Raw genomic sequence first — 26088 nt, forward strand, 5'->3', positions numbered from 1 at the left:
TAAGATGGGACAGTCCATGCAAGTATGTAAGATTGGATCTCCTTTCCTTGCTTATCCTGGATACTACATCACAATCAACATTAAAATTAGACCAGCATTGTTGGATGATATTTTTCAAGGTACCCAAAGGAGTATACAAGAAAGCTAGGAACATTAGTGGAAACTAGGAACTCTGTGAAAAGAAGTTGGGCCTTTGCATATTGTGAGCTACAGTCTGGGTAGTGGGAGACCAGGCTATGCCAAGCCACTGTAGTTTGTTGATTGGTGCTTTGAATGCAGCCTAAAACCCAGCAAAATAACTATACTTAGAAGTATTCTGACAGTTCATTTACGGTAATAAATGTTGACAAGTTCATTGCATGGATTTTTAAACATAATACATAAGCTGCTGTACCAAGAAATTAGTTTTTAGCAATGTCAGATTAATATTCAGAGTAGATTTCTGTGATGGCTATGTACAAGTATTACCTACACAGTAAATAAAAGTTGTTGCCAAGTAACTGAGATGTTGTTCAGGTCTTATGTTATGCACAAGAAAAATTCAAAATCATATGACAGAGGAAGAAAAAGAAAGTTGACAATACAGAGATTTCATCAGAAAGCTTGATGGGTCTTGTCAGCTAAATGAAATGATCCAGAAATTATCTTTATTTTGTAAAAAAAAAGAGCTGGGGAATATGAGGGGCAATCCCTTCATTACACAGTTTGGGCAAGAAGGAAGGTTTTAATTTTTACTGAATTTGGTAAGAAAAAATGCATTTTGAGATGTGTCATGGAATGACAAAAACAGCCTGTATGTCAAGCCCAGAAGACGTTCAAGGCATTGTGTATTTTGGGAGTGGCAAACAAGATGGAACAGAAGTGTTATCTTCTTGAAGGCAGAAAGGCTCTACAGAAGAATCTGAACAGACTGGACTAGTGGCCCAAGGCCAATTGTATGAGATTCGAGAAGGCCACCTACTGGGTCCTGCTCTTGCATCTCAACAATGTTACAGGCTTGGGGAAGAATGGCTGGAAATCTGTCTGGCGGAAAAGGACCTCAATTGACTGCTGGCTGAACATGAGCCAACAGTGTGCCCAGGTGGCCAAGAAGGCCAAGAGCATCCTGGCCTGTATCAGAAATAGAGTGGTGAGCAGGATCAGGGAAGTGATTGTCCCCCATACTCAGCCCTGGTGAGGCCACACCTCAAATACTATGTCCAGTTTTGGGCCTCTCACTACAAGAAAAGCACCAATCCTGGTGAAGGGTCTAGAAAACAGGGTTATGAGGAGCAGCTGAGGGAACTGGGGTTGCTTAGTCCGGAGAAATGGAGGCTTGAGGGGAGACCTTATTGCTCTCTACAACTACCTGAAAGGAGGTTGTAGTGAGGTGGCTTTCGGTCTCTTTTCCTAAGAAAAAACAATAGGACAAGAGGAAATGGCCTCAAGTCATGCCAGGATATTAGGAAAAAAAAATTCACTGAAGGGGTTATCAGGCACTGGAAAAGACTGCCCAGAGAAGTGGTTGAGTCACCATTCCTGGAGGTATTTAAAAGACATGTAGATATCATGCTTAGGGACATGGTTTAGTGGTAGACTTGGTAGTGTTAGGTTAATGGTCAGACTTGATAATCTTAAAGGTCTTTTCCAACTTGAATATTTCTATGATTCCACGATTCTAATGAAAACCAAAAGCCAGAACAGTACAAGGCATGCATGCCATGGTAATCTAGAAGACAGTCTGAAGAAATTTTTTCTCAAAATAACACTCTATATTACACGTCTGTTTGAAGATTGTCTTTCCCTCTGATACATAAATAGAAGTCTGGGATACCTGTCAATTGACAGTGTTCCCGACACAACAGACACCGATATGTCCAAGGTGTTAGCGGAAAAGTGTTTCAGGAGCAGTCTGTATTAGGCAACTATAATTTGTATAGTCCTAGTACTCTTAGCAGAGTGGTGTCAAATGAAAATTGATCGAGATGTGTGGGAGGATACAAGTATAATTATCTAATTCTGTGTTTACACAATTATCCTAATATTATGATTACACTCAAAGACACAACCAGTCTTTGTATAAGGATGCCTTATACTCTTAACCTGGTCTTTCCTAGATTGGGATCAAGTGCCAGTGGATTGGTAACACCCTTATACTAGTGTCCATTTCATGGTGAGGTTCTTTGGACAGATGAATATACTGAAGGCTCAGAAAAATGTTGGTTGGGCTGTTCTGTTGACCCTTGAGGCCTCCTAGACTCTCAATGAGATTGACCTGTTTGGCTGGGTGGAGAATGGATTGAGAACAGCCCTGAGGAGATGGACTTTGGGGTTTTGGTAGATGAGAAGCTCAACATGACCTAGCAATGTGTGCTTACAGCGAAGAAAGACAATCGTATCCTGGACTGCATCAAAAGAAACATAGCCAGCAGGGTCAAGGGAGGTGATTCTACCCCTCTACTCTGCTCTGGTGAAACCCCACCTGAAGTACTGTGTCCGGCTCTGGATTCCTTAGCACAGGAAGGACATGGACCCGCTGGAATGAGTCCAGCAGAGGTCCACGAAGATGATCAGAGGGCTGGAGCACCTCTCCTATGAAGACAGGCTGAGAGAGCTGAGTTTTTTCAGCCTGAAGAAGAGGAGGATCTAGGGACACCTTATAACAGCCTTCCACTACCTGAAGGGGACCTACAAGAGGGACAGGGAGGGACTCTTCATGAGGGAGTGTGGTGACATGATGAGGCATAAAAGTTTTAAACTAAAAGACCGTAGGTTTAGATTAGATATTAGGAAGAAATTCTTTAGTGTGAGAGTGGTGAGGAACTGGAACAGGTTTCCCAGAGAAGCTGCGGATACCCCATCCCTTGGAAGAGTTCAAGGCTACTTGGACACCTCCCCTTGAATGTTGGATGGGGCTTTGAGCAACCTGGTCTAGTGTGAGGTGTCCCTGCTAGTGACAGGGGGTTTGAACTCGATGATCTTTAATATCCTTTCCAACCTAAACCATTCTATGATTCTGTAATGATTTCTGTTAGGAAAAAGAAGGGATGGGAATGAATAGCTAAACATAGTGAGTCCTAGCAAAATATATGTTGACTGTACATAGCAGAGAGGCTTGATTTTTGAAAAGATACCGAGGGCTGTGAGATTCTTGAGGCTTTTGAAAAATGGTCTGTTTTTATGTTCATCCTCATGTGTTGTGAAGCAAATAAGGCAAGCTGTGGTTCTAGGAATGGTATATGGTAACAGTCCTCAACACAGTGACTCCTTCTGTCATAGGTTCCTGTCCATTTTCACAGAAACCCTGCAAAGATTTGCACAGAAACATTTGGGGTTACAGTGTAAGGACAGAGTAAGAGAAATGAAGTGGAAGGATGGAAACAATGCAACTCTGAAGGCAAAATCTCAGGTTGCGTGCATAATTTGGTAACAGCAGAAATGTTTAGTCTGTCCAGGGACTCTCTACTTGCTCCTAGAACAGAATGAAGGTTCTGGGTACCAGACCCTGTCATGGCAAGTGCTTCTGCGTTCATGTATCTCAGCTACACTGTGATGCAGCATTCAGTACAACAGCATGATCTGCAGTCAAGTGTCACATACATGCACATGGACAGAACCTGGGACTTAAGCAGATGCCTAAATAAAATATAAAATGCCTGAGTATACATATTTCTAGCTGTAAATGCCTCTTTGAAGGGAATTTTTATTAGGTAAATAGCTCCACGAGATTTGCAATTCAAATGAAATGCACTTGTGTCAGTGTTTGGCAAAGTATGACCAGTGGGGTGTCATGTAATTCTGTCACTGAGCAGATGGTGAGATGAATGATTATTGCTTGTTGTATTTCATATAGACAGCACATTGCACATCAAAGCTGAACCCTCACAGCTGAAATTTGACAACTGCTAATGGAAAAGTACTGGTGAAGTAAAATGTAGCCCTTCAAAACAGTAGGCTTACATTATGAGAATTTTTATTATTTTTTTTTTTAGTGGAACTGTTTTTCAAACTTCTTGGGATTGAAGGGTACACATTTATTTTCTTTCAAAACAATGGAGTTCTAATGAATAAGTGATTTATCTTTTTTTTTTTTTTGTTCAAGTATAAAATATCTATTTATGAATAAAGAAAGTGTTTGATGATGGACTTGGAAGGATCTCCCTGTCCTGCTGGGAAGTCTGATGGCATTCTCAATTTCTATTGTGACTTGCAATTTTACACTGAAGGGCAGTGTTAGTCTCTGTACTGAACTCCAAAAGCCTGAAGCATTCTTGAATATGTAGTTGATCTAGTTGTTTCAAAGCTTGTAGTTTGATAGAAGCACATTCCTCATGCAGCAGAGAAAGACAATATGTTAATTCCCAAGCAAACAAAATTTATGTGAACTGATAAAATGACTCTATTTGACTTTGGGGATATTGTCCCCTTAACGCTTTCCCTGAGTAAATATGTTGCTTGTACCCTTAAATTACTAAGAGAAATAAATATCCAAATGTTGAATTTAAATGTCTGTAACATTCAAAGAGCTATTGACCTTGAGCAGTATGCTGTATCTTGTTAAACTCATAAACTAATGCTTAGACATGCTCCATCTGCCAAAGGACAATATTCTTTTTGGTCTAGCTCTATTTTCTCCTTCACTAACAGTTATGTGACTGTTACATGGTTTACAGCTTATTTCTCTGCTGAGTCATCCACACATGCTGCTCATTTATGTGAAAGGAAAAAAGAAAGCTAGAAGATTACTCTCATCATGCTGAAAGGGTGAGGTCCCTTTTAGCTATGCACAGTCTGGCTGTCAATACATCTTCCTCACGTTGCATCCTTAGTATTGGTTTATAATTGTTTCCTGAATAGGAAGCACAAAATCATTCCATTAGAAGTGGGTATATTTGGGGTGCAAGGGAGGCTAGTTCAACTTTTAGCAAGAGACTTTTGTTTCAGCACTCAGTTCATCTGTGAAAGTGATGTCAGCATGAGCACAGGCGCCTTTCCCTTGACAGAGTGCACTCCTGTGGCCTGAAGGGGTTCTTATGTAGCCAGGGAAGAAATGGAAGCAAGTGCAATAATTTGACATGCTGTATTTAGTGATATCTCATTTTACTTACTAAAGGATCTGGTGGAACAGACTTGGTGTGTCGATATCTTCTAATAGTAACAGCCTTTTTAAAACTTCCAAAGAAATTATCCACATCAGGTAGTACTGTTGTAAAATCACACACAAATACCCACACACTGCTTTCACTATGGGTGATAAAAAGCAACAAAGAAAATCATGTCTTGATGGGACATCAGGCAAGTTGGTGTGCCTTAGCTTCCAGAAATTGTAATAGGATTTGTAATGTCACATTTTATTGTATTTTTTAAAAGGAATCTTACACAAAGGCCTCAATTTCCATTCATTCCACTGCCTCCAGCCTAGTGCTGAAACCTAATAATCTATAGGTATAAACTCTGATTTTCCCTTAATCTTAATCTAAGATCAAAATAATGCACTGCTGGAATTTAACTAGTCAATGGTATAAGACCACAGCTCTCTTGAGCCCACCATCCTGTTGCTGCTCATAGTGAAGGCTGTAAGAATAGTGGAAGTTTAGAATCATGATTCGCAAAATATTTTCCCAGTTTCCAACAATCAGGAACTTCTGCTGTTTCAGGAACTTCTTGAACAGAAAGTACTTTCTTCATATTTAGCAGCTCTCTTTTTCTTCTTTGTCTTCTCTATTCTCCTTTCCATGCTGTGGAAATACATAGGATTTGCAATATCCTGCATCAAGAACTTTCACAGGTCCTTTACTTGCTTTATGAATAAGCCCATTCTTCTGTTTCTCTGGAGTTTTCCTCAGACTAACTTTGTTTGAAACTTGATTTCTCCTTAGTTCCTGCTTAGCTCTTGTATCTAAAGAGACAATCAAGAATCATTCCTTCTCCCATTCATTCCCAATTCTGTACAGCTCCAGCAATGTGTCTTTTTCCCAGACCAGAAAGTTCCACTCTTTCAGTAGTTTCTTGGACTGAACCTGTCCCACACCTATCATCCTTGATGACCTACTTTTGTATCATCTCCCTTACTTTGACAAGCTGCATAGACCTTTCTTGCAGTGCAGACAGAGTCTACGTCACACATTTATGTGAACCTACCCTTGACTGATGCTGACTGCATACACACACCACAAAGTGCACTGTGTTTCTCTCAGGATACCACTTCAGACTATTTCTGTTAGCAGACATTGATAGACTTCGCTGCACTGCTTAGAAGATCTTTCTAACCTTTGATTAGAAAGTTTCTTTTGACATAATTTAAAAGGTGTTCACTTCCTATAGCTGAGAATATATTCTCTTTAAATCCTTTTTCTTTTTTTTTTTTAAATCCTTTTTTTTCTCACACAGAGTGAGCTCTGAGCTTTTCACAGGAAAAAATGGGCAGCTTCTGGGTATTACAGCCCATCTGTCTACAAAAATGAGACTGAATCCAGTTGCAGTTGAGGTTGCAGATGGATTGAAAATAACAGTCGCTCCTACTAATTCTTCTAGAGTGCATTTGTTAAACAACTCAACAACAGCTGTTAAACAACAGCTTAAACTGTCCTTTTGATGTCCTTATTCATGCCTGCAATTCTGGGTTGTAAATGAGGATCCTAAATGTATTTAATTGGCCATTGAAATGAATAGTTGAACAATACTTGTGTCTCTATGTAAAGCTTTTATTTGAACATTTCCCTCTTTTCCCCTGCATATGGTCTCTGTGTATAACTACAGCATTATGGGCCAGGAAGAACAAGGACAAATGCAGCAGACCACACATTGGAATACATCTTTAACAGCAAGCAAGCTATTGCCTTGAAAGGATGCTTTTGTGTCATGTCAGCCTTGCTTCAGTGACTGTTGATTCCAGAGCAAATACTAAGGGCACAAAAGACTTAACCTGAACTATTTCCTCATAGCAAATATGTATGTGCTTGTCAAATATGTATGTGCTTGGGTTACACTGTGGAAGAGTGTCTTTACTGCAGTGGTGACAGTGGAGTTAAAAACAGTCTCTCCAGCAGTAGGTTATCCAAATTGAAGCCTGAGGGCTTGTGTTCTCTGTGTATCACATTTTCTTGTTTGGTACTGAATGGTTCATATTTGGTCTGTGAGCTCACTTGGGTGTCCAGGCTTGTAGGCGTGGGAAATGGCAAAACGGTATAATAGCAGTAGTCTCTCCAAGGATAAGGGGTTTTTAGAAGACAATAATTCCATATTCTACTGTAGAAAGTAAGAATTAAAAAGACAATTACTTTCTCTCTTGGCCTGGAGTAGGGAAAGACAGCACTCTTAATGTATAGTAATCACTCTGGTTCTGGATGCTGGTGACTTTTTGTAGATAGTCACAGGTGTGTTGAGTCATTCTTAGGAATTCCCCTGTTCTCTCTTGGTTGGCTTGGGTAGCCAGACGGCTCCCAACTGGCTAAGAACCACCTGGGTTCACCAGCACTGCTAATGTCACCAAAAGCTTGGAAAGGAGCATGGTGAATGACCTACTTTGGATACCTCCCAGCTGGGTTTATTCAGGTACATCAGCTACTATTATGAGCACACTACTAGGTACAGGAGCTCTGCTGCCACCAAAAATACTGGCCTGACAACTGACAAGTGTTCTCTCCTCTTACCTACTGCAAATACTGCAGTGCTCAGGTTCACATCAGAGAGTTCAGTGTAGCTAATGAGCTGTGTGGGGGTTCTCCCTGAGTTTAGGAGAGACGAGACAGGAACACCAGAACCAAACTCAGAGATGCAGTAGTTGCCCTTCAAAGTCAACTATTGCCGAAGTCTTGTGTTACTTTCCAATTACTCCAGTCTTAAGCATGCATCAGGCTATTTCTGGTTCTGTTTGGGCAGTGATGACATATTGAATCATATTTACATTCAGCACAGTCCATAGGAATGGACTGGGGGAAAAAATGGAATAAGAGAATTTAATCTTTCCTCTAGGTACTAGGCCTCATTGTGATGCTTCCATGACAGGATTAAGCTACTTGAACAAGCCATTGAATATTGTACAATTCTAATGTGAAACAATCAGTTTGGTAATAATTCAGATGCAGATCTGTGATTACAAGGATCCAATGAAAAGCTTGTGCCTGCATAGAATATCTCTTTACTACAAGAAAAAAAATGCAACTTTTTAGCATTATATTGGAATCTCAGATTATGAAGTAGTTGATTCATACCCAAGTGAATATGGTGGTCTTTTTTTTTCTCATCTGTGAGGGATACTGCTCCCCCCACCTTTAAATGCTTAGAGAAGACCAGGATGCAACCCCAGCTGATCATGTTTGATTTGCTGCCAGGGTATTTAGAGCCATATGCTATATCCCTTGTTCAGGGCAAACCTATACTATAGCAGAGTAATCAAGTTTTGGGGCATGGGTGTCCCTTCAGAATCTCTTTCAAATCCTGACTTTTCTGTTGCTCAGATTTGCAACAGTGCCTCTTAAAAAAAGACTTGTGGAGGGCTCCTTTGTACGCTCCTGCTGTATCCTCAATTCTGTAGGACAGCAAGAGGAACAGAATGTCTCTGGAGATCAGGCTTAGTAGACCTACAACAATAGACAGCAGTTCCCGAAGTTAAAAATACTTTTCCATGAGGTATAGTTGGTGTCTGAGCAATCCTGACCACTGTTTGCAATACTTTCTCTAGAGTGCCAGAGAAGGTAACATTCATATAAGTAATGAATGCGGGGTGAATTAAACTGTGTTGCTTACATAGTAAGGTGTTCCCATGTAAATACAGGTAAATTCAAGGAGTCAGAGCAACAGTTTTACACTACTGTTTGCTCATCTTTTTTACTCCATAAGCATTTTTTAAAATAAGTTTTCTTTTAGGACTGCATTGTTGGCTCTTTCATTTATGTAGTATTTCTGTGAGTTGAGGTTTATGTACAGCTGTGAGCCATTAAAATCTTGCTTTCCTCATTTTTCATCCCAAAATGAGGATGTGAAATCTTAAATTGTGCAACATCTAAAAATCTTCTATAGAAAAGTTTCCAAGAAACATTTTTTTCTGGTTCAAAAGTGTTCCATGCCCTTCAATTTTCTTTTGACACTCCTGCAGTAAAAAGAAGGTACAGAAATGACATCAATTATTTTTCTTGCCCAATTATCTCCTGATCCCCTGAGCTTTTCTGAGTAATTCTATAGAATAAGGTAACTCCATACCATGCTGAAAAATACATCGATCAATAGCAGGCATGGCCTATATATTAAAAAGGGTGAGAGAAAGTGCTAAGAAGAGAAGACTGAAAATAGAACAAGCACATCTTGTACAATCAAGGCTGTAAGGTGACTTCCAAGTTTGCTCCCTTGGTGTTTAACAGCACATTGTGGCTTTTGTCTCCTGAAGTACACTACTATAAAATTCTGCAATGTTCTAGAACTGTTGTGAAGGTATTGCTATGATGGACTGAATGAGTCACCAGGCTATGAAAGAGGTACCAAGAACTTATCTTTTCTTCATATCTATGGGTTCTCTTCTGAGTGATGCATGAAAAAGGCTGTTGAATCAGTATTTTAGATGATTGAGTTTATGCAGCCTGGTTATGTTATATGAGACAGGGTTATGTAGCTTGATCTTGATGTGAGGCCCACAGAAGGTGAAGACAGGCTGAACAGCCATTACGGCCTCTCATCCTTATGGCCTTGCCTAGTGATAGTTCAGTGAGTTCTTTGATGTTCTGCCTCACAGGAAGGAAATCCTGCCTTGTTCTTGCTTTCAGATGAGGCAAATGTTTAGATTAAATTATAAATGGAAAGGTTTTTTTGAATATAATAATAGTGCTAATGTATTTCCTTCATCTTTCTTGTGCTGTTGGACAGGAAAGGACTGTCTTTGATACTGGGTTAGCATGTTGCCAAACTTTGAGTGGTGCTTCAGGTAGCCATATGGGTCATTCTCAAGCTACATCCATGACTTTTGCTTTGAAAAAGGGAGACAGTTTCACCTTGGCATCCTCAGAACAGCCTACAGTACAAACTTCAGTAGTGTTGGACAGCTGGAGTGTCCTTAGATTTGTCAGCAAATGATAAAACCTACCTTAGGACCTGTCTCACAAAATTTTTCTGTCAATATAAAAAGAAAAAGCAGCCTTGTTTTTGAGGATGTTACCCATTGCGCTCTGCAGGAAACAGAATCACATATGCTGGGGTGAAAGAGGCGGCCTGCCTCTAGAGTAGGAATGTGTGCAAGAGAAGCTCTACATTCTTTCATTTGGGAGTAGAAGATATTTCTTGTTCTTTCCAGATATTTAAAGGAAATGGACTTGCCTTGGGATGTTCTTAGTCCTGAGAAATGGTGTTCTGGTTGTCAGAGTAGATTTACTGCTCACAGTCTACCAGGAAAACATGGTAAAGTCTTTTTTTTTTTCAGGTGTTCAAAGGTCTGAGTTGCAAAATATGCGATGAGATTCTTGAAAAGCATTCACAGACAGTGACAAAAGTGTAAAGTCACCTTGGTAGAAGGGAAAATAGTGATGTGGAGTTCAGAGTTCTGTTGATCAACAGTAAAGGCTAAACCAGAGTGTAGTGCATCTGAAAAGAGACAATGGCCAGGTCAAATCCACGAGCTGTGTCTACTAAAGAGGCACAGTGATCCAGATTCTGACACTCTCTAGCTAAATGATTGTGAAGGCAACTTCTTCGGGTCTCTCTTCTATAGATACAAACTTCAAAGTACTTGCAGATCAAACATTTCATATTGAATCTGCATCTTGCCAGCACAAAGAATTTTAAGTTTGAGGTAAGAAATAATCATCACAGAACAACACAACAATAACATTTTTGAAAATAATGTCACACATCTTTCCTAATTATCAGACCTGGATCATGATCAGGAATATTTTCCTGTTAGACATTAAGATAATTATTTAGGTTTTTTTTTTTTTCACCTAGTTTTTAAAAGGAATTTTCAGCATTCCATTTGCACTTCCGGTCGCTTAGACTATGAAACGATGTAATATATTAATGACTGCATTGTTATTGTGATTTTTTTTTTATTACTTTTTTACAAGTAAAGCCATATGTCTCAGGCTGAAACAGACTTCAGTTCTTTTTTCTTATGACAGAATTTTGGCATCTCAGATCTCTTGAAAGCTTTGAACTCAGCAGGGTCCAACAACTGCAGCACTGCTTCCTCTCCACGTTTTGGAGATCTTTTTTATTTTTGCAGTTTTCTGAAAATATTCCATTTAGTGACCTCCATGAAATCCTTGAAAAGACCAGGCAACTGTCTTGCTAAGTTCTATTTAGCCAGAACAAGGCCATCGGAGAGGCAACAGTGTTCAGAAAACAGTGGTCAGAATGTGTTAGTTCTTTCAGAAACTGATTCTGTCTACAGTTGCTAATAGCTCTAAACTGTGGAGACAGGTGGCTGGAAAAGTAAGTTTATCCATTTTATGTCTGTTTCAGCATATTGGGTGGTCAGCATACTCGGTGCTGCATTCTAAGCTTGCCTGCAGGTAGCAGCACATTGTCAACTCTTTTCAGGAAATCTCATCTTAAAGTTTCATTGTTGTCCCAGTAGAAAGGCTGCAAGGTGTGTATGCATGTGGGGGAAGAGAGGAGACCATTCATGTTGTGTAACTTTTGTGTGAATCAAAGACAGTGGGAACCAGGAGGTGAGAATGGGCTGGGAGCATCTGCAGCGCTATTTTACCAGGACAGTGTAGCTTAATGGTAATATGGAGGTAGTTCCCTCAAGCCACAGTGATGGGCAAACTCAGGGATGAGTGGCAGGGAAGAGTTAGACTGGGCATGGCTGCTGGAGAGATGCAGGCAGGACTGCATCGTCAGGTGATCCGTTAAGTGATCCCAGAGGAGGGAATGACCTAAGGCTCTGCTGCAGGTGACAGAAAGACTCCTGGGTGAGAAGTCACTCAGTGCAGGTGCAGGACTTTGAAACATCTCTCATGTGAAGCTGAAAATACACTCCTCTGCCTCAGTTTCACTAAGGAAGCACTTGTAGCCTGGGACTCCTCATTTCCACCCCCATGCAAATTATACCATTCCTGTTCTGCCGAGATATACGTATGTATCCCTTTGCTGACTCTGGGCTGGCTTTGGCAGTACGGGATAGGGATTGTGCAAGGGTAGGGATAGTAAAAGGCACAAAGCGATTCCCTTTGTTAAGGAAACTTTTCAAGCATTGACAAAGAATCCTGTCATCTCAAATGGTGTAAAATCTGTTAATAAGCCTGTTGGAGTTATCACTTGGACGATTTCTGGGTTTGGGGTTTTCTTTTGTATTTTTTTTTTAATAAGAGAAGGTAAAATCTTTTGATAGCTTCTGCTCTGATAGTCCTGGAGGCACACTTTGCCTTTTACTGTCTGAATTTTTCCTTCCTGGTAAATTTGTCTGTTTGGGGTTTTATTTATGTTCTATTAGTGCTGCATAATAGATGAAACTCCCACATATAACTGAAATAACCCAAGCTGCAGAGATAAGAGAGAGCTAGTCTGCCCAGCAGGTACCATATTTTTTTTGTGTGTGTGAGTATATATGTTATGTTTCTGTCTGTGGGTGTATGAAGAAACTACTGAGAGCAAACAAAATTTAAAGAGTTTCTTTAAATTCTGTGCATGGTGTGTCTGCAAGCATTGTTATTTCTTGACTATGCAAGTTCCACAGCTTCTTATGAAAACTCTCCCTCCTCTACTCACAGCCTACCTACTGACCCTCAGGCTTAAGAAAACATGACAAATCACTGACAGAAAATAAGTTAATGTTTCTTCAAGCACAACTTTATTGTATGCAATAAGCTGAGGTTTACAAGCACCTAATTTGAGTAACAGCCCATTTCAGAGTATTCTTCTCTGTCTGGTATAGTACCACCCCACTGATATCACTGTAGCTGCCAAGAAGTGTCACAGCACTAGTGTATTCCTACATTGCTCTTCCAAGCATCCATATTTCTTGAAGTATATTAAGAAAATAAGTGAAGGTGCATTAATTATTTCTAAGGAGTTACTACTTTTTTTGATAGGTAAGTAATTTCAACAGTTAAGAGTATACTACAGCTGTTTAAACATCTCATGCTGCTATGAAGAGGTTTACACTGATAATCTGATGATGATCACTCATCAGAAGAACTCAGCTGCCTGAAAAAGGCTCATAATGGTTGTTGAAGATTTGACTGCAATGCCTTTAAAACTTTGCTATGGTAGTATGCTGTGTTTTAGTGATGGTTTAGCTCATGCCCGGTCCCAGTGCCTTTATGCAGCATTATTTCTTCCTGCTAATAGGCTTCTACAGGAGCACCCTTCAAGGAGACATGCCTTCCTGGGAAATCTGCTGGGGCGGGGGGACAGTTTGCAATCTCCCACCCAGCCACTGGGGAACCAAGGCAGCCATAACACCTTGCTAAGTCTTCTTAGATTGTTTTATTGTTTTGTTGCTCTTAATTCTATTGAACAAATTTGTCTGACTTTGGTGTTAGCTTAATGTTTTGAATCTGGTACCTTGGAACCCAGAAGTCCACATAGGGAGCAGCATTTAATGCCCCTCCATGGCAGCAGAGGTAAGTGACTTGCCTCCCACCAAGGGGGCAAGTCATGTTCTGAATTCTTGAGCCTCACTGCTTTCTTTAGATGTGTTTAAGCCTGATGTCAATTGTGAAGCACTGTATGCACACATACATGTCACCAAAGTTACTGTGGTATGGTAGCTTTGTTCCAGTCTCTCCTGTTATCTTTCTTTAAAATAACAGGGAGATTTCAGTCAGCAGGATTGTCTGACAGGCTGATGTTGTCTGGGATTCCTGGATAGCCTCCATGGATGAGCTCATCTTGAACATCAATCAGAAACCATAGGGAATACTGTCATTTTCCAAGCAACAGAGAAGGTCTAGAATCTGTCACCAGCATGACTGTAGAAAATTTATTAGAGCAGCAGAGATTTGCACACTTAGCAATGTTTTTTTGGTTCAACTATTCTTTCTGTGCTGAAGTGAATAGTTTCTGTGAAGCAAGGAAATAGGACTGAAACAATCATAAATCTCAGGCAAATAAATTTTGTGGCAAGCAGACCTGCTTTCAATTTCTTCCTTTTTCTGTAGAAACTATAACCTGCATATGACTAATGCGAGAATGTTGCAGTGCAGGTGGGATCATGTGAACAGGTGCTTAGGTTCTCTTCTCCATCAGTAGATATCCAGCCACCAAGTCCAGAGAAGATTTCACTTGACCAGAAGAATTTTATCCCAGGCTCTTTGAATTTCTGGAGTAGAGATTCATGGACTAGAAAAGGAACGGGGGTAGCTGGATTGTGACATCTGGCTAGCAGAGATTATTTATAGCTACACTCTAGCTGGGTCAGAGGGGTCAGGAAGACAAGACAAGTGCTTTCCAGGGATTATTGATCAGAACGGGAACAAAAGACACTGTGTTTATGGCACACAGGAATTGGTCCCTGCTTTTTGATTGTGGGGTTGCATGGAGTGTCCACCTGAGAATGGGACTGAACCCTTCCAGGTGTAGTTACAGAGATGAAGGTTAAAGATGCCTGCCTCCAGAGGATTTACAATGCAGACAGTGAAGATGAACAAAAGTCCTCAGAAAGGGAAATGTAAGTACCTCCCAAAGGTGCATACAGCAGCTCTAGACCAGAGGCAGCAACAGAATCTCCTGTTATATTAATCCCTGTTAATTCTATTAGTTTTATTTGTCTCTTAATCTCTTACCCAGTCATAAAAGGCACTGTCTTTTTTTTTATGCAAAAGTGTTGTAGAATGTTAATAGCTTAAAAGAACAGTTCACTCAGTGAATGGCCTGTGATCTTGGTGTCATGCAGCTGAAACCATATTTATACAATGTGCCTGTGGCAAGGCAGAGTGTTTTTAACTAGGATTGCACACATTTTGCAACATAAGTAAAGGTCTGTGGCCTTCCAGGTATGGAGGAATAATATGCCTCCAGAAGACCAGTTAGTTTTGCACTCTTCAGCTGGCAGCTCAATATGGTACACCAGGATCTCCATCATGTCTGTATCATTTTCATTTCTGTTCCTGTACAATCTGCCTGTACACAGCAGGGGCACAGTGGCTGAATAACCTCTTAGTGCTGGGTGCTAAAGTATGATGATTATTTTTGTTTCTAGCTTTTGCTTTTTCCTCCTGCTGATTGTAGCAGGATTTAAATGGCAGGAGTTAGGTGAAATGAGGCTCAGGCATCTGTCTGCTGTGTGTGATGGTCTCAGGAACAAAGACACCTCCTCACGGTTCCTCCTTGCACAGCAGCACGACCTTGAAAGCTCATGACCTGGTGCTTTTCAGCAATGGACAGAGGCATCAGTGTGGGATGGGGAAGGGAGAATGCTCCTTTGAGATACATGTTTGTGAAAGTGTCTGCATAAAGTATGTGGGGATGAAGGCCTAACTTTTACATTTGGAGGTATCTGGGCCAGTAAGCTGATGAGCTGGGTTAGTCTGATGGTGTGTTCCCAACCCAAGACATCATTTTGGGGCAGTCTGGCTGGGACACATTGGCTCTGCTCACATCAAACTTTGCATGTGCATCATCAGATGTTCCCCTGGTATGATAACGTTGGAGTTGCACGTATGCTACTTAAACATGCATGCACACTGCAATAAAGCTTTTTGTAACAACACTAGAATATAAATTATGTTTGAAATATTGCAGAAAAACTATATTCTTTGAGCTGGTTTTCTGGTTTTATCTTCAATGGGACCTGCTTAGGTGAGCTCATCACTTTTCCAGACAGTCTATTTGCAATCAACAGGAGTATTACTTTTACCAGTGACTGAAGTAGTAGCCTAAGGACTTTTGTGTCCACAAAGACAATGGTACAAGTGCTTCATTGTGGTTTGAGTGTTGCAGAATGATGCACTCAAGTAAAAAGGAAATCAATCTCCTGTAGAATGTGAGATGTGTGCATGTGTGGAACTGAGACTTTTTTAACCTTTCAAAAGTAAAGTGCAGCAGACTGTATCAACACCTCTACTAGCCTTAGGTTTCTTTCTGCTGCAAAACCGTACCACCAGCAGGTCAGAAGTAGACTTTTGTTTTCCCACATTTGCATTGTACATTCATCTCAATCATCTCATTGCATACTGCCATCTCGTAGTTCCTGACATGAAGTGGTGCCATCTTATGATATTAATAGCAGTTTGGCATACAATACATTATGTATCAGAAAATAATTGTTCGTGTTGCCTTGTAGGCTTCATGAGTGGTCACAGAGCAGAAAAAGAATGAATGAAAGTCTGTCAGGAAATATAAACTATTTCAACTAGGAAGTGCACTTATTTTTTACAGCAAAGGAGGTTTGCAAGCTAATGAATCAACTGAAGTGAACATTTCACTGCTTAGAGATATGAAGTGTACTTAATTGAATGTGCACAGCATAATTAGAGGCAAGAAGAACACTAACTGATGCATACAGATGAGGTACTACTGACAAGCTATTGACAGTGTTTCAATCTTTCACAAACTTATTATAAAATGCAGTACCTGCTTCAATGTAGAAAAAGCCCTGTTGGGTCATTACAAATAACAGATATGTATTAGCCCAGTGTCTGTTTCTAGTTTGTAATGTACTTAGCATGATGCTTAACTGACTGTTTACTAGATCAGAATATGTGGAGATGCATCATGCTGTGTAAAACACATAGACCAAGGAGTCTGCGTGAGGCAAATAGGTATCTAAACTCACCAAAGATAGGAGTGTGCTTTACCTGAAGCTTGATGCAGCTTTGGACTCCAATTCCCGGGTAGTGATTCAGGCTCTGTAGGAAACCTCACTCTTAAGTGGTAGGCAGAGGCAACTGAAGGTCACAGTGGGTTTCCATTTACTCTAAAGTGGAAGGCAGATACCCAGCATATATGGACACATCTCTAAGCAGAAACTTGAATCTAGACATCCTTGTTGGGAAATGGATTTCACTCTTGCTGTGAGAACTGCTTTCTCAGCAAGTCTAGTTCATTCAAGTGTAATCCGCAGATGTCATGACTTTGCTGGAGGAAGGTAAATGGGTTGGAAATATAACACCATATTTTGGGGGCAGATGAAATAGAGGTTAAGTTTGTATTTTGTCTAAAAGAATATAATCTGCTGGTATTTTGACTGCAAGTGACAATGAATATTTGGTCACAGTAGCCAGGGGGAATAATTTGAAAACATCTCTGTAACATCTAATGGATTTGGACAAAAACACTTGGACAAGATCTGATTCCTTTATATATGATTCATATTGGGTTAAAATTTGCACATGAAATTCCTTTATTTTGTGAAGTCTTCATACAAATGCCAGCCTAGCTATTTCTGACAAATTAGTGATTAAGAATCTTGACTTCTGAATGGAGTAAGGAGTCCCATAATGATTACTGTAAGGCTTTTTTCTCAATGGCAAATTCACCTTTTTCATGAGCCTTAAAATGGAGAAAGGACTTCTTGTATACCTGACATAACTTTGCATTATGACCTTGTCAAAAAAGATCTCTCTTCTGGTTCTGAGGTGATGCTGCTAAAATGAGTGACCCATTCCTGCTCTGGGACAGTACTCTCTGATTAGCTCCAGATGTTTGGATGGTGTGATAAAAATCATAATGTGATTCACAAACTCTGAGACACCAGTTGACCTCTCTGTTTGATCTAAGTATGGTTCAGTCACAAAAGACCTGCAAAATTTCCTCAGGGCATGCATGTTTCAGGTAAACCTCTCACTACTTCTTCTGACAGCTGTGATTGAGAGGGGGAACTTCTGCAACATCCTCTGAGATGTAAGTACACACGTATGCGGCCCTCTTGAGAAACAGGTATGGGGTGCTATTTGTCTGCAATATGAAATGAGATTTGTGCAAAAGAAATTCTTCTGATTTCACTTAATTACCTTACCTGAAGTAATGGTGTGTGCAAGTTTCCATCATCCTGTGCTTAATTAAGAATGCCGAAGATGTTCCTATTAATCTCTTTCTCTGTAAATAACCCTTAAAAATCCTAATCCTGTTCGATATAAATTTTGCAGAAAATAACTTTGCATGTCAATATCTAGGATAATTTTTTTCTTTTTCTTTCCCCCCCTCCCCTTTTTTTTTTAAACAAGTAACAAATTGAGCACTCCTCTTGCAAGAAAAAGCTGGATTGATGACAGTCAGCTATTGAAGGGTTAGGTCATAGGATGTGGTGCTCCTGTGGTGGAGATCAGACAGTTTACAAACTTACTTTCCTTCAGTTCAGATGCAGGATCTGTTTGAGTATGTGCTCTTCACCTTTCTTCTCGCAAAATTCATTTCAGTCACTCTTATACTTTATTACTTGTTTTCAGATGGCTGATGACAACTAAAAGCAGCAAACATCACATGCAATTGTATCTGAGTGCACTCATAGTATTTGGCGGAATACCTGATTGCCTAGTTGTATAGCCCATGTGGATCAAGGGAATGACTATTAGCTTGGAATGTCTGCCATGCTATTTGTCTTCTCAACAAACCACCTCTGAGATGTTTTAAAAACCTCATGAAAGTTTTTTATTCTTTGGGGACTGGCCTGTTTATTATAGCCAGAAAGGTGACAATTTGCACATACTATCCTGGAGCTTTAACTATTTCTGTGTTCTTCCTGTGGTCTTGTTCAAAATAATGTTGATTGAAGCTCCCTACTGATTAGTGATTACTTTGACATTTTCTGCCTTCTCTTTATGTCAATGTCGATGTTATGGTTGGGATGTGAAAGAAGATGAAAAGACCTAGGCTTATCATGTGAACAGATTCAATAATCTGTTCTCCCCCTGTTTCCTTGGAAGCTTCAAAGGCAGGCTTGAGGACAGAACTTCTGCTCTTTCCTTCTGGTTGTGCCTATACCTGAACCTGTGCCTGTACCATCTCAGTTACATGCGGGCAAATTCCCTGGATCATCCTCTGCTGAACTGCGAAAACCAGAAGCTGTTATCCAGGGAATGTTAAGAAAAAAGCCTGAAGTTCAGGTTGAAGAACAAACAAGACAGAAAAAAACCAACTACACCAAAAAAACTATACCAAGTTTTTTTAATATATCTATATATATACACACGTGTATATATATTTATACCAACTATTCCCAAAATAAGACAAGATATTGGAGTTAAAATGAAGTGTGAAATTTTGCTTCTCATAATACATTTTCTTCCAATTAGTTAACAGTGATAGCACAGTGCAGCATTCAGGTAACTTCTTTGAAATCAGGGGTGAATTAAAACTTGAGTCTGTGAGGATCCTGAAACTACATTCTTGTTCTTGTAGTTGTCCCCTGTACTGAATAGCTGCAAAACCAAATGCCTAAAGTATTCAAAATCTTGGTTGTGTCTAAGAGATAAAAGACAGGCTACGCAATTTCATTCCTTACATGATGAGCTGAGTTGACATTATAAATTAATGATAGCCTAGAAGTACTGCTTAGAGTGGAAAAATAACCTCTTTTTGCTGCTGAATTCTGCTTCTTAAGTAACTAGTGTTACTTAGTAGCTCTAAGAAGAAAAGCTAAAATGAGATAAACTTGATAGACTATTGAATCCAAATCAGTTTGATCATCAGTGTAAATACTTGTTGAGGGGAATCCAGAATTAAAGGTGTTACTGGCATTGGTCCCCAGTGATTTATGGACAGTAAGGCTGCATAGTGAGATCCCTGTAATAGACATGTGTAACCCGACTAGTCTGCATTACCTTTCCATTTGCTATGAAATTATAACTTGCTTGCAGTTTCATTTATCCTTTCTTGCATCCCAGGAAAGAAATCACCAGATAGTCTAAGTTTGCCCTCAAAATGTAAGAGTTCCTGTATTCTGACACTGCAGAGGAAGATGCAACATGACAGTACACGAAGGCTGACGTTATCTAGGGACCACAAACATACCAGCTGGGGTTTGTTTGGGGTCCCTGTGTGTCTTCCTCTTTTTATCCACAGGCTTCCCAACAGGATGGTAGAATCAAGAGGCTTGTGGTTAGCTAGCTGAATGGAGACAGTCATGTGTACTGCTACTGTTTCCGACCCAGCAAAACTCTGCCTCTAACAGCCAGATCCTGTCAGACCTTCCCCGTACTTCTCTATGGGAAATACAAAGAGACCATTTCTCTGTCACATTTTGGGGGACTGGAGGATTTCTTTTGATTCAAGATTGCTTTCATTTTAGGATTCTGGGAGAATATGTGACCTGAAAATAAAATGCAGAGTGGAAAAGCCACAGGATCTGCTCACCTCTCAACAAATTCCTTGGTGATTGTTAGAGGCAGTAGTTAATCTGATAACTGTCATGTCTGGGGTAATTCAGAAGGAATCATCCTGACAGGTTGCAGATGTTTCTCCTTGTAAGAACCAAGGTTTCACCATTGCCATCCCAAGAATCACATAGAAAGCAAGAGCAAATACAATCCTCTGGCACTGTTGGCACACTGAAGAGGTAATTTATAATAGAGGGATAAGGGATTGTGAAAATGTTTTCCCTTCACTTAGCCTCTAATAATGCCAACAAACAACTATTTGGAATGACTTTCACAGTATCTCATTCCAGCGTAAGACTTTGAAAAGGCCAGATAACTTTACCTTATGCAAGGGAAGAGATGTTAAATATGTGTGCGTGTATGTGCATGTAACTGTATGTTACAAGAAAACTGTCTCAGATTAACTCAGTTAAGTCTCAGACATCAAAGAACCAACCTGTCTTCACCCAGGAGCTAATGACATTAACCAGCTCCTACAGTATTCTTCCAGGGTAAAGGTACTCTTTCAGTAAATTATGAAGGGTGTTCTCCTCCTCCAGGCAAAGTTCAGCACAACTCACAAAGGATATGTATCTTTACTTCTTCTTGTAACCATGCTTGATCCTGCTGCAGCCCTCCAGTGCGCTGATGATGAAGTATCACAGTAAATGCCCTCCCTCTTTCCCCAGCACCTGCTTGGCTCCCCAGCTGGATCATTACCAGCCATTTGTCAATAAAAGTGCCTCTGAAATACAGGGCAAATGGCTTTATGCAGCCCTGTGGGTATAGAAGGGCATGCAAGAAGACTCTCCATTTGCATGGTTGTGCAAGGGTTTTGCACAATAACAAAGAATTGGGTCAAGAGCACACAGGGCCTGAAAATTTGGGACCAATGTGCATGCAGGGACAGAAGAAGACCAGAAAGAGCCAGGATCTCACCTACATACCAAGCATTAGAGGCAGTGGTGTCCAAGGGAAGAGATGCTGCTTCTTTCTGATCTATGGTAGGAGCCTAGAAATCATCAACAACTCCAAATGTTTGCCAATTCTGTGTATTCCTATCTGTCATGGGATGCATAATTTCTGGCAACAATTAAGACACTGATTACTCATCCCTGAAATTGAGATTTCAAATTAATTTCCTAGCCCTGATATCATTTCTTCCTTGATGTCCCATGCCTGATACATTAAAGACTCTCCAAAATCAATCTTAAGTCACTTGACTGAGCTGTTGGAGTGAAAACATTGCATGGATGGCAGCTTGCCCCCTTCAGGACTGCAAACTAATCATGGTGCCATCACACAAGTCTATAGATGTACTCTTTTCCCCTTGCTGCCATGCTTCTCCAACCAGTGGTAGGTAATCCACTCAGTCAGACTGGGTGCTTTGCCCACCTCCTGCCTTTGGGGGGGTGTTTCCTCCTCAGTGGAAGGAAAAACCTTTCCAGATGCAAAAGGAGTGAAAGGAGGTTCTGAGTTTGGGGAAGGAGAATGGTTTTGCCACACTCTTATAGGGTTGACTTTATCTTGTGCTTTCTCTAGGGGCTACCAAAGACATGGGGAAGATGCTGGGTGGGGATGAGGAGAAAGACCCAGATGCTGCCAAGAAAGAGGAGGAACGACAGGAAGCCCTCAGGCAAGAAGAGGAAGAGAGAAAAGCCAAATATGCCAAGATGGAGGCTGAAAGAGAAGTTATGAGACAAGGGATTCGAGACAAGGTAGGGATCCGGCTTTCAGCATACACTGGGCAACTCATAATGCTCATTGGAGAACTACTGTTTTCATCTGATTTGTTCCTGAGCACCTGGGTAGAGCCAAGTACTTTGCCGCACTGGACTTTCTACTGTCCCTTGAGCTCCATCCCTGTTTAAACACACCTCCACATGAAAAACACCTGCAAAGTTGAAATAGGGAGTGAAGATGAGGGGAGAAAAATGTCTATTTTTCTCATTATCTGTCAAATGCTCACATTATTTTAAATGTTAAAGACATCCCTATCCCTATCTGGGTGCTTTCCAAACTTACATTTGTGGTTTGTGAGAAGGGTCATAATTCAGTGTGTTTCTGAGAGATACAGTCCAAGTATCTTCCATATTGCTTCTGAGGCTTTCTTTGTGTTGACAGGTAAAGTGACAGGTAAAACTACTTTTCACATTAGACTTCCACTACTCACAGGGGATTCATCTGAAAGAAAGAGTTTCATTTATCTGCGGACCTTACCATTGGTTAAGTCTCTTCTGCTCTCTTCTACTTAAGTTGATTCTTATAAGAAGAACGACATTAATAACTGGGAGGATTCAGAATGAGATTGAAAAGAAATGTACAACCCAAACCTTTATTAGAGAAATGAGCTAATTTATGATAGCTAAGCCCATTGTTACCATACCTTAGGGGTTGATGTGTGGAAAGAGAAGGCAGTTTTGTTGCCTTAAGTCCAAGACTGGGTGAAAATTGTTTCTTTACAATAATTTCACTTTATAGGAAGAGTTCCTGTGGCTAATGGCTGGAGGAGGGGTTTCTGCTCATGAAAGCCTGTGTGCTGACTTACTTCATGCGCCAAAAAAAAATAGAAGATACCTGTAGACAGAATGAAGAAGCCCTGCTCAGTAGAAGTGATGTTCACTGTGCACTGCTTACCTCTGCACAGATTACAGTCATGTAAGAACATGTCTGGGAGAAAGCTTCAAAGTTTCCTCTCAGAGATGAGCGTGGGTGGCTGTCCATAAACAAAACTGTGTTTGCACCAGGCCAAACTTCTGACCCAATTCTATTGATTCAGGAGGGTAGCATGGATAAGGATGAATTGTTCTGGTGGCATAATGCATCTTGTAAAGAGGTATTGAGAATTGTTCTGCAAATAAAGAAATTTGGGATTATGCTTCTAAGGAAAGAAAGTACTTACAGGAAATTGTCTACCTGTAGCACTGCCAGAGAAAGGTATTCATGTGATCATTTAAAAGAGGGTATTGGCTATCAGATAGACAGATTTAGAACACCTACGTGGTCAAAATTTTTTGGTTTTATAATGTATTTAATGAATATGTAGGTAGATAGTGTAATATATTAAAATAAACACATTAATATGTGCAGTATATGTTTAAGGTACGTTTACAGGTGGAACTGTTTCTAAGCAATGACATAGATCTGCATTAAACACGAGGGGAAAAAAAAAGAGTAATACATGTCTGAATTACAGGCTGATGGGCTAATGCCCTGTTTTCAGTGGTTGCTGTCTCTTCTGCTAGACCACTGAAGTATTCCCAGAGGTAGATGGGGGTTGTATTTTTCTCGCTGTTAGGCAAAAGGCTCTATAAGCATTTAAGGAATCTGAGATACCTTGTATTACAAATCCAAGGAGAAATAGACTAGAATTCACACATGTATGAATAGGATGCGTATAGACTAAGCCCCGACATTGAGGCTGTGTATAGCTAATATCCTCATTACCTTGCTAATACCAAATACTATCAGCTTGCCATGTTAGAGCAGCCATCTTTTTTCCAGTGCACTTGGGTGGAACATTGTCTTCTACTAAGAGATGACTTTGTGTTATATACATGCACACCTCAGCAGTGAATGCTGACAACTTTCTTCATATAATGATCCATAATTACTTATTTAAATACTTAATTCTTTAACTTTGAGGGTGACAGAGCACTGGCACAGGCTGCCCAGAGAGATTGTGTAGTGTCCCTCTCTGAAGATATTAAAAACCTTCCTGGATATGTTCCTGTCCAACCTGCTCTAGGTGAACCTGCTTTGGCAGGGGGGTTGGACTAGATGATATTTCAACCCCTATACCATTCTGTGATTTCCACCATTGTGGAAGAACCCAGTCCCAAGAGAGCCCTATTGCATGCTCTGACATTAACAATCTGTCTTGGCTGCTAGTGAGCCAATGTGTGCAGTTTGGCTTCCTGCAAATCTTACACATGCTTATATAGTGTCACCATTGCTGAGCCCATGCTGAAAAGTAGCAAGATCTCAAGGCTATCCTCACAATTAGGGGTATCAACCAAAAAGGATGTAAGCATGGTCCCCTGTCCAAGTATCTTGGCTTCAAGACAGAATGTAGGTTTTAATTCAGGCCATGCTCGAGGTGGAGCATTAACTGCTTCAGTAGCTATTGTAGTTCTCAGAGTGAAAGGACAAGTGTCTCCAGCCCAGCTTGTCTTTGACCAGTCTCATGTGTTGTGGGTAATAAAGCAGAAGTTTATGTGTATTAATAAGGATTGCTGCTTCCAAATTGAGCATGAAATCTGCATAAAAGTATGGAAAGGTTGCAAATAGAAAATTCAAATGCTGGAAGAATTAAAGTTGTCTCTACAATTGTATTCGACCCTGTTGGTTGCTGTGCTGATTGAGGCATAATGCTTAATTGCATCGTCATATGTTTCGGCTTCTAGGAACTTCAGCTCTCTCATTGCACAAAACAAGGTCAACTGTTTTCTTAATAAGCAAATGTTCAGTATTTCATCTCAGTCATGCCTTACAATGTGTTTTCTCACCTCATTTACTATGCAGTATCTGAATTCTGACGGCAAGATGATTTTCCTCATTTGAGGGTTTCATTCTATGTTGCTATTATTATTACACTTTCACTAACATAGTTGATGAGTTCATTCCAAGCACAATTTCTTCTGAGATTTATATGGCTGGGGCACAAAGAGTTTTGTGAAATTTTTTCTGTTTGTAAAGTACAAAAGCAGAAGTGTCATTATATGATTAAAGCCTCGGTGGCAGAAGAATGCTAACAACTTGTTGCATCAGTGAGGCTCTGCGGCACAGTAAGAAATGCTCAGGACTTCCTTTTCTCTTTGCTGGCAACAGGGAAATGGGGACACCTGGGTTTTGAAGGTTATTACTTCAGGGAACATATCATGCAGCAGGAGAATATGCAGTCCTTGTCCTGTTTAAGCGTGAGACCTTCTGTCTCTGGATGTGTGCCATTAATTCTTCCCATTCTTCTTCCTGGACCATTAAAAGCTCTCAGTGATTTGGCAGAAGGATTCCCTGCACTATTTTGAATTGTCCACGTCCCAGGAAAACCATGAAAACTACTCAGTTCTTCGTAGATATCTAAAACATGTAATTTCCAGGTCTTCCATGATTTCAGGTAGACAGGTAGGGGATATTCAAATTTACTGCTAGAAAAGTGAGAACATTTGGGTTGCTGGCAATGGGAGAAGTCCTAAGTTAGAGCCTTTGTTCGCCCCAGTGTGAAACTGTTCTCATAATTCTGGTTTTTGTTTGTTTGGTTTTTTGTTTTTGTTTTTTGGGGGTTTTTTTTGTATGTTTTTTTTTTGTATGGTTTTTTTTCCCCCCTTTTAAATCTGATTGGTGAGCTCACTTCCGGCACTAAATCACTCAGACAAAAAGGCAATGATCATTTGTAGCTGAGGTCCTAGATTCTTATGAGAGATAATCAACACGCAACATTATATAATTATTTACTTTCAATATTTAATTTCATATGTAACCAGTGCATAGCTGTGAAAATCCTGTCTGAGGTGGGGAAAATACCAGAATGTGAATTGACTCTGTTCTCCAGCAATATGAGACCTTTGAAGCTATGGTCCAGGCTCATGGGGGGCAAACTTAATATTCGTAAAACTTTGTTGCAATAAACCAGCTTCCCAATGTTAGCTTAATTTTACCACATCTGTGGGAAGTTTCATTCCTGTTCTAACTTCAGATGTAGATATTGCCTAGGGCTTTAAAAATTCCTGTACAAAGAAATGAAATGTCACTGCCTGAAAATGCAATTTTGAAGGTGCAGTCTTCCTTGAGAGGAATGAATATATAGTACATTTTTCATTGGAGACTATTGACAACTGAAAAAATTATTTTGTGTGCAGAAATTGTATTCTTTGCATGTCAAAAG

The 26088-nt window shown here is 40.2% G+C and overlaps 1 protein-coding gene across 1 annotated transcript in view; it reads left to right on the forward strand.

Moving 5' to 3' along the window:
- The window catches only part of CPLX1 (complexin 1), a 101213-nt gene that overhangs the window by 35323 nt on the left and 39802 nt on the right, over positions 1-26088 (forward strand). Inside the window, exon 3 of the mRNA XM_014953829.1 lies at positions 21747-21922. Coding sequence (XP_014809315.1) covers positions 21747-21922 — 176 coding nt within the window. The remainder of the gene's footprint in view (positions 1-21746; positions 21923-26088) is intronic.

Source organism: Calidris pugnax, unplaced genomic scaffold (genome assembly GCF_001431845.1).
Source record: "Calidris pugnax isolate Ruff unplaced genomic scaffold, ASM143184v1 scaffold250, whole genome shotgun sequence".
Taxonomy (NCBI): Eukaryota; Metazoa; Chordata; class Aves; order Charadriiformes; family Scolopacidae; genus Calidris; species Calidris pugnax.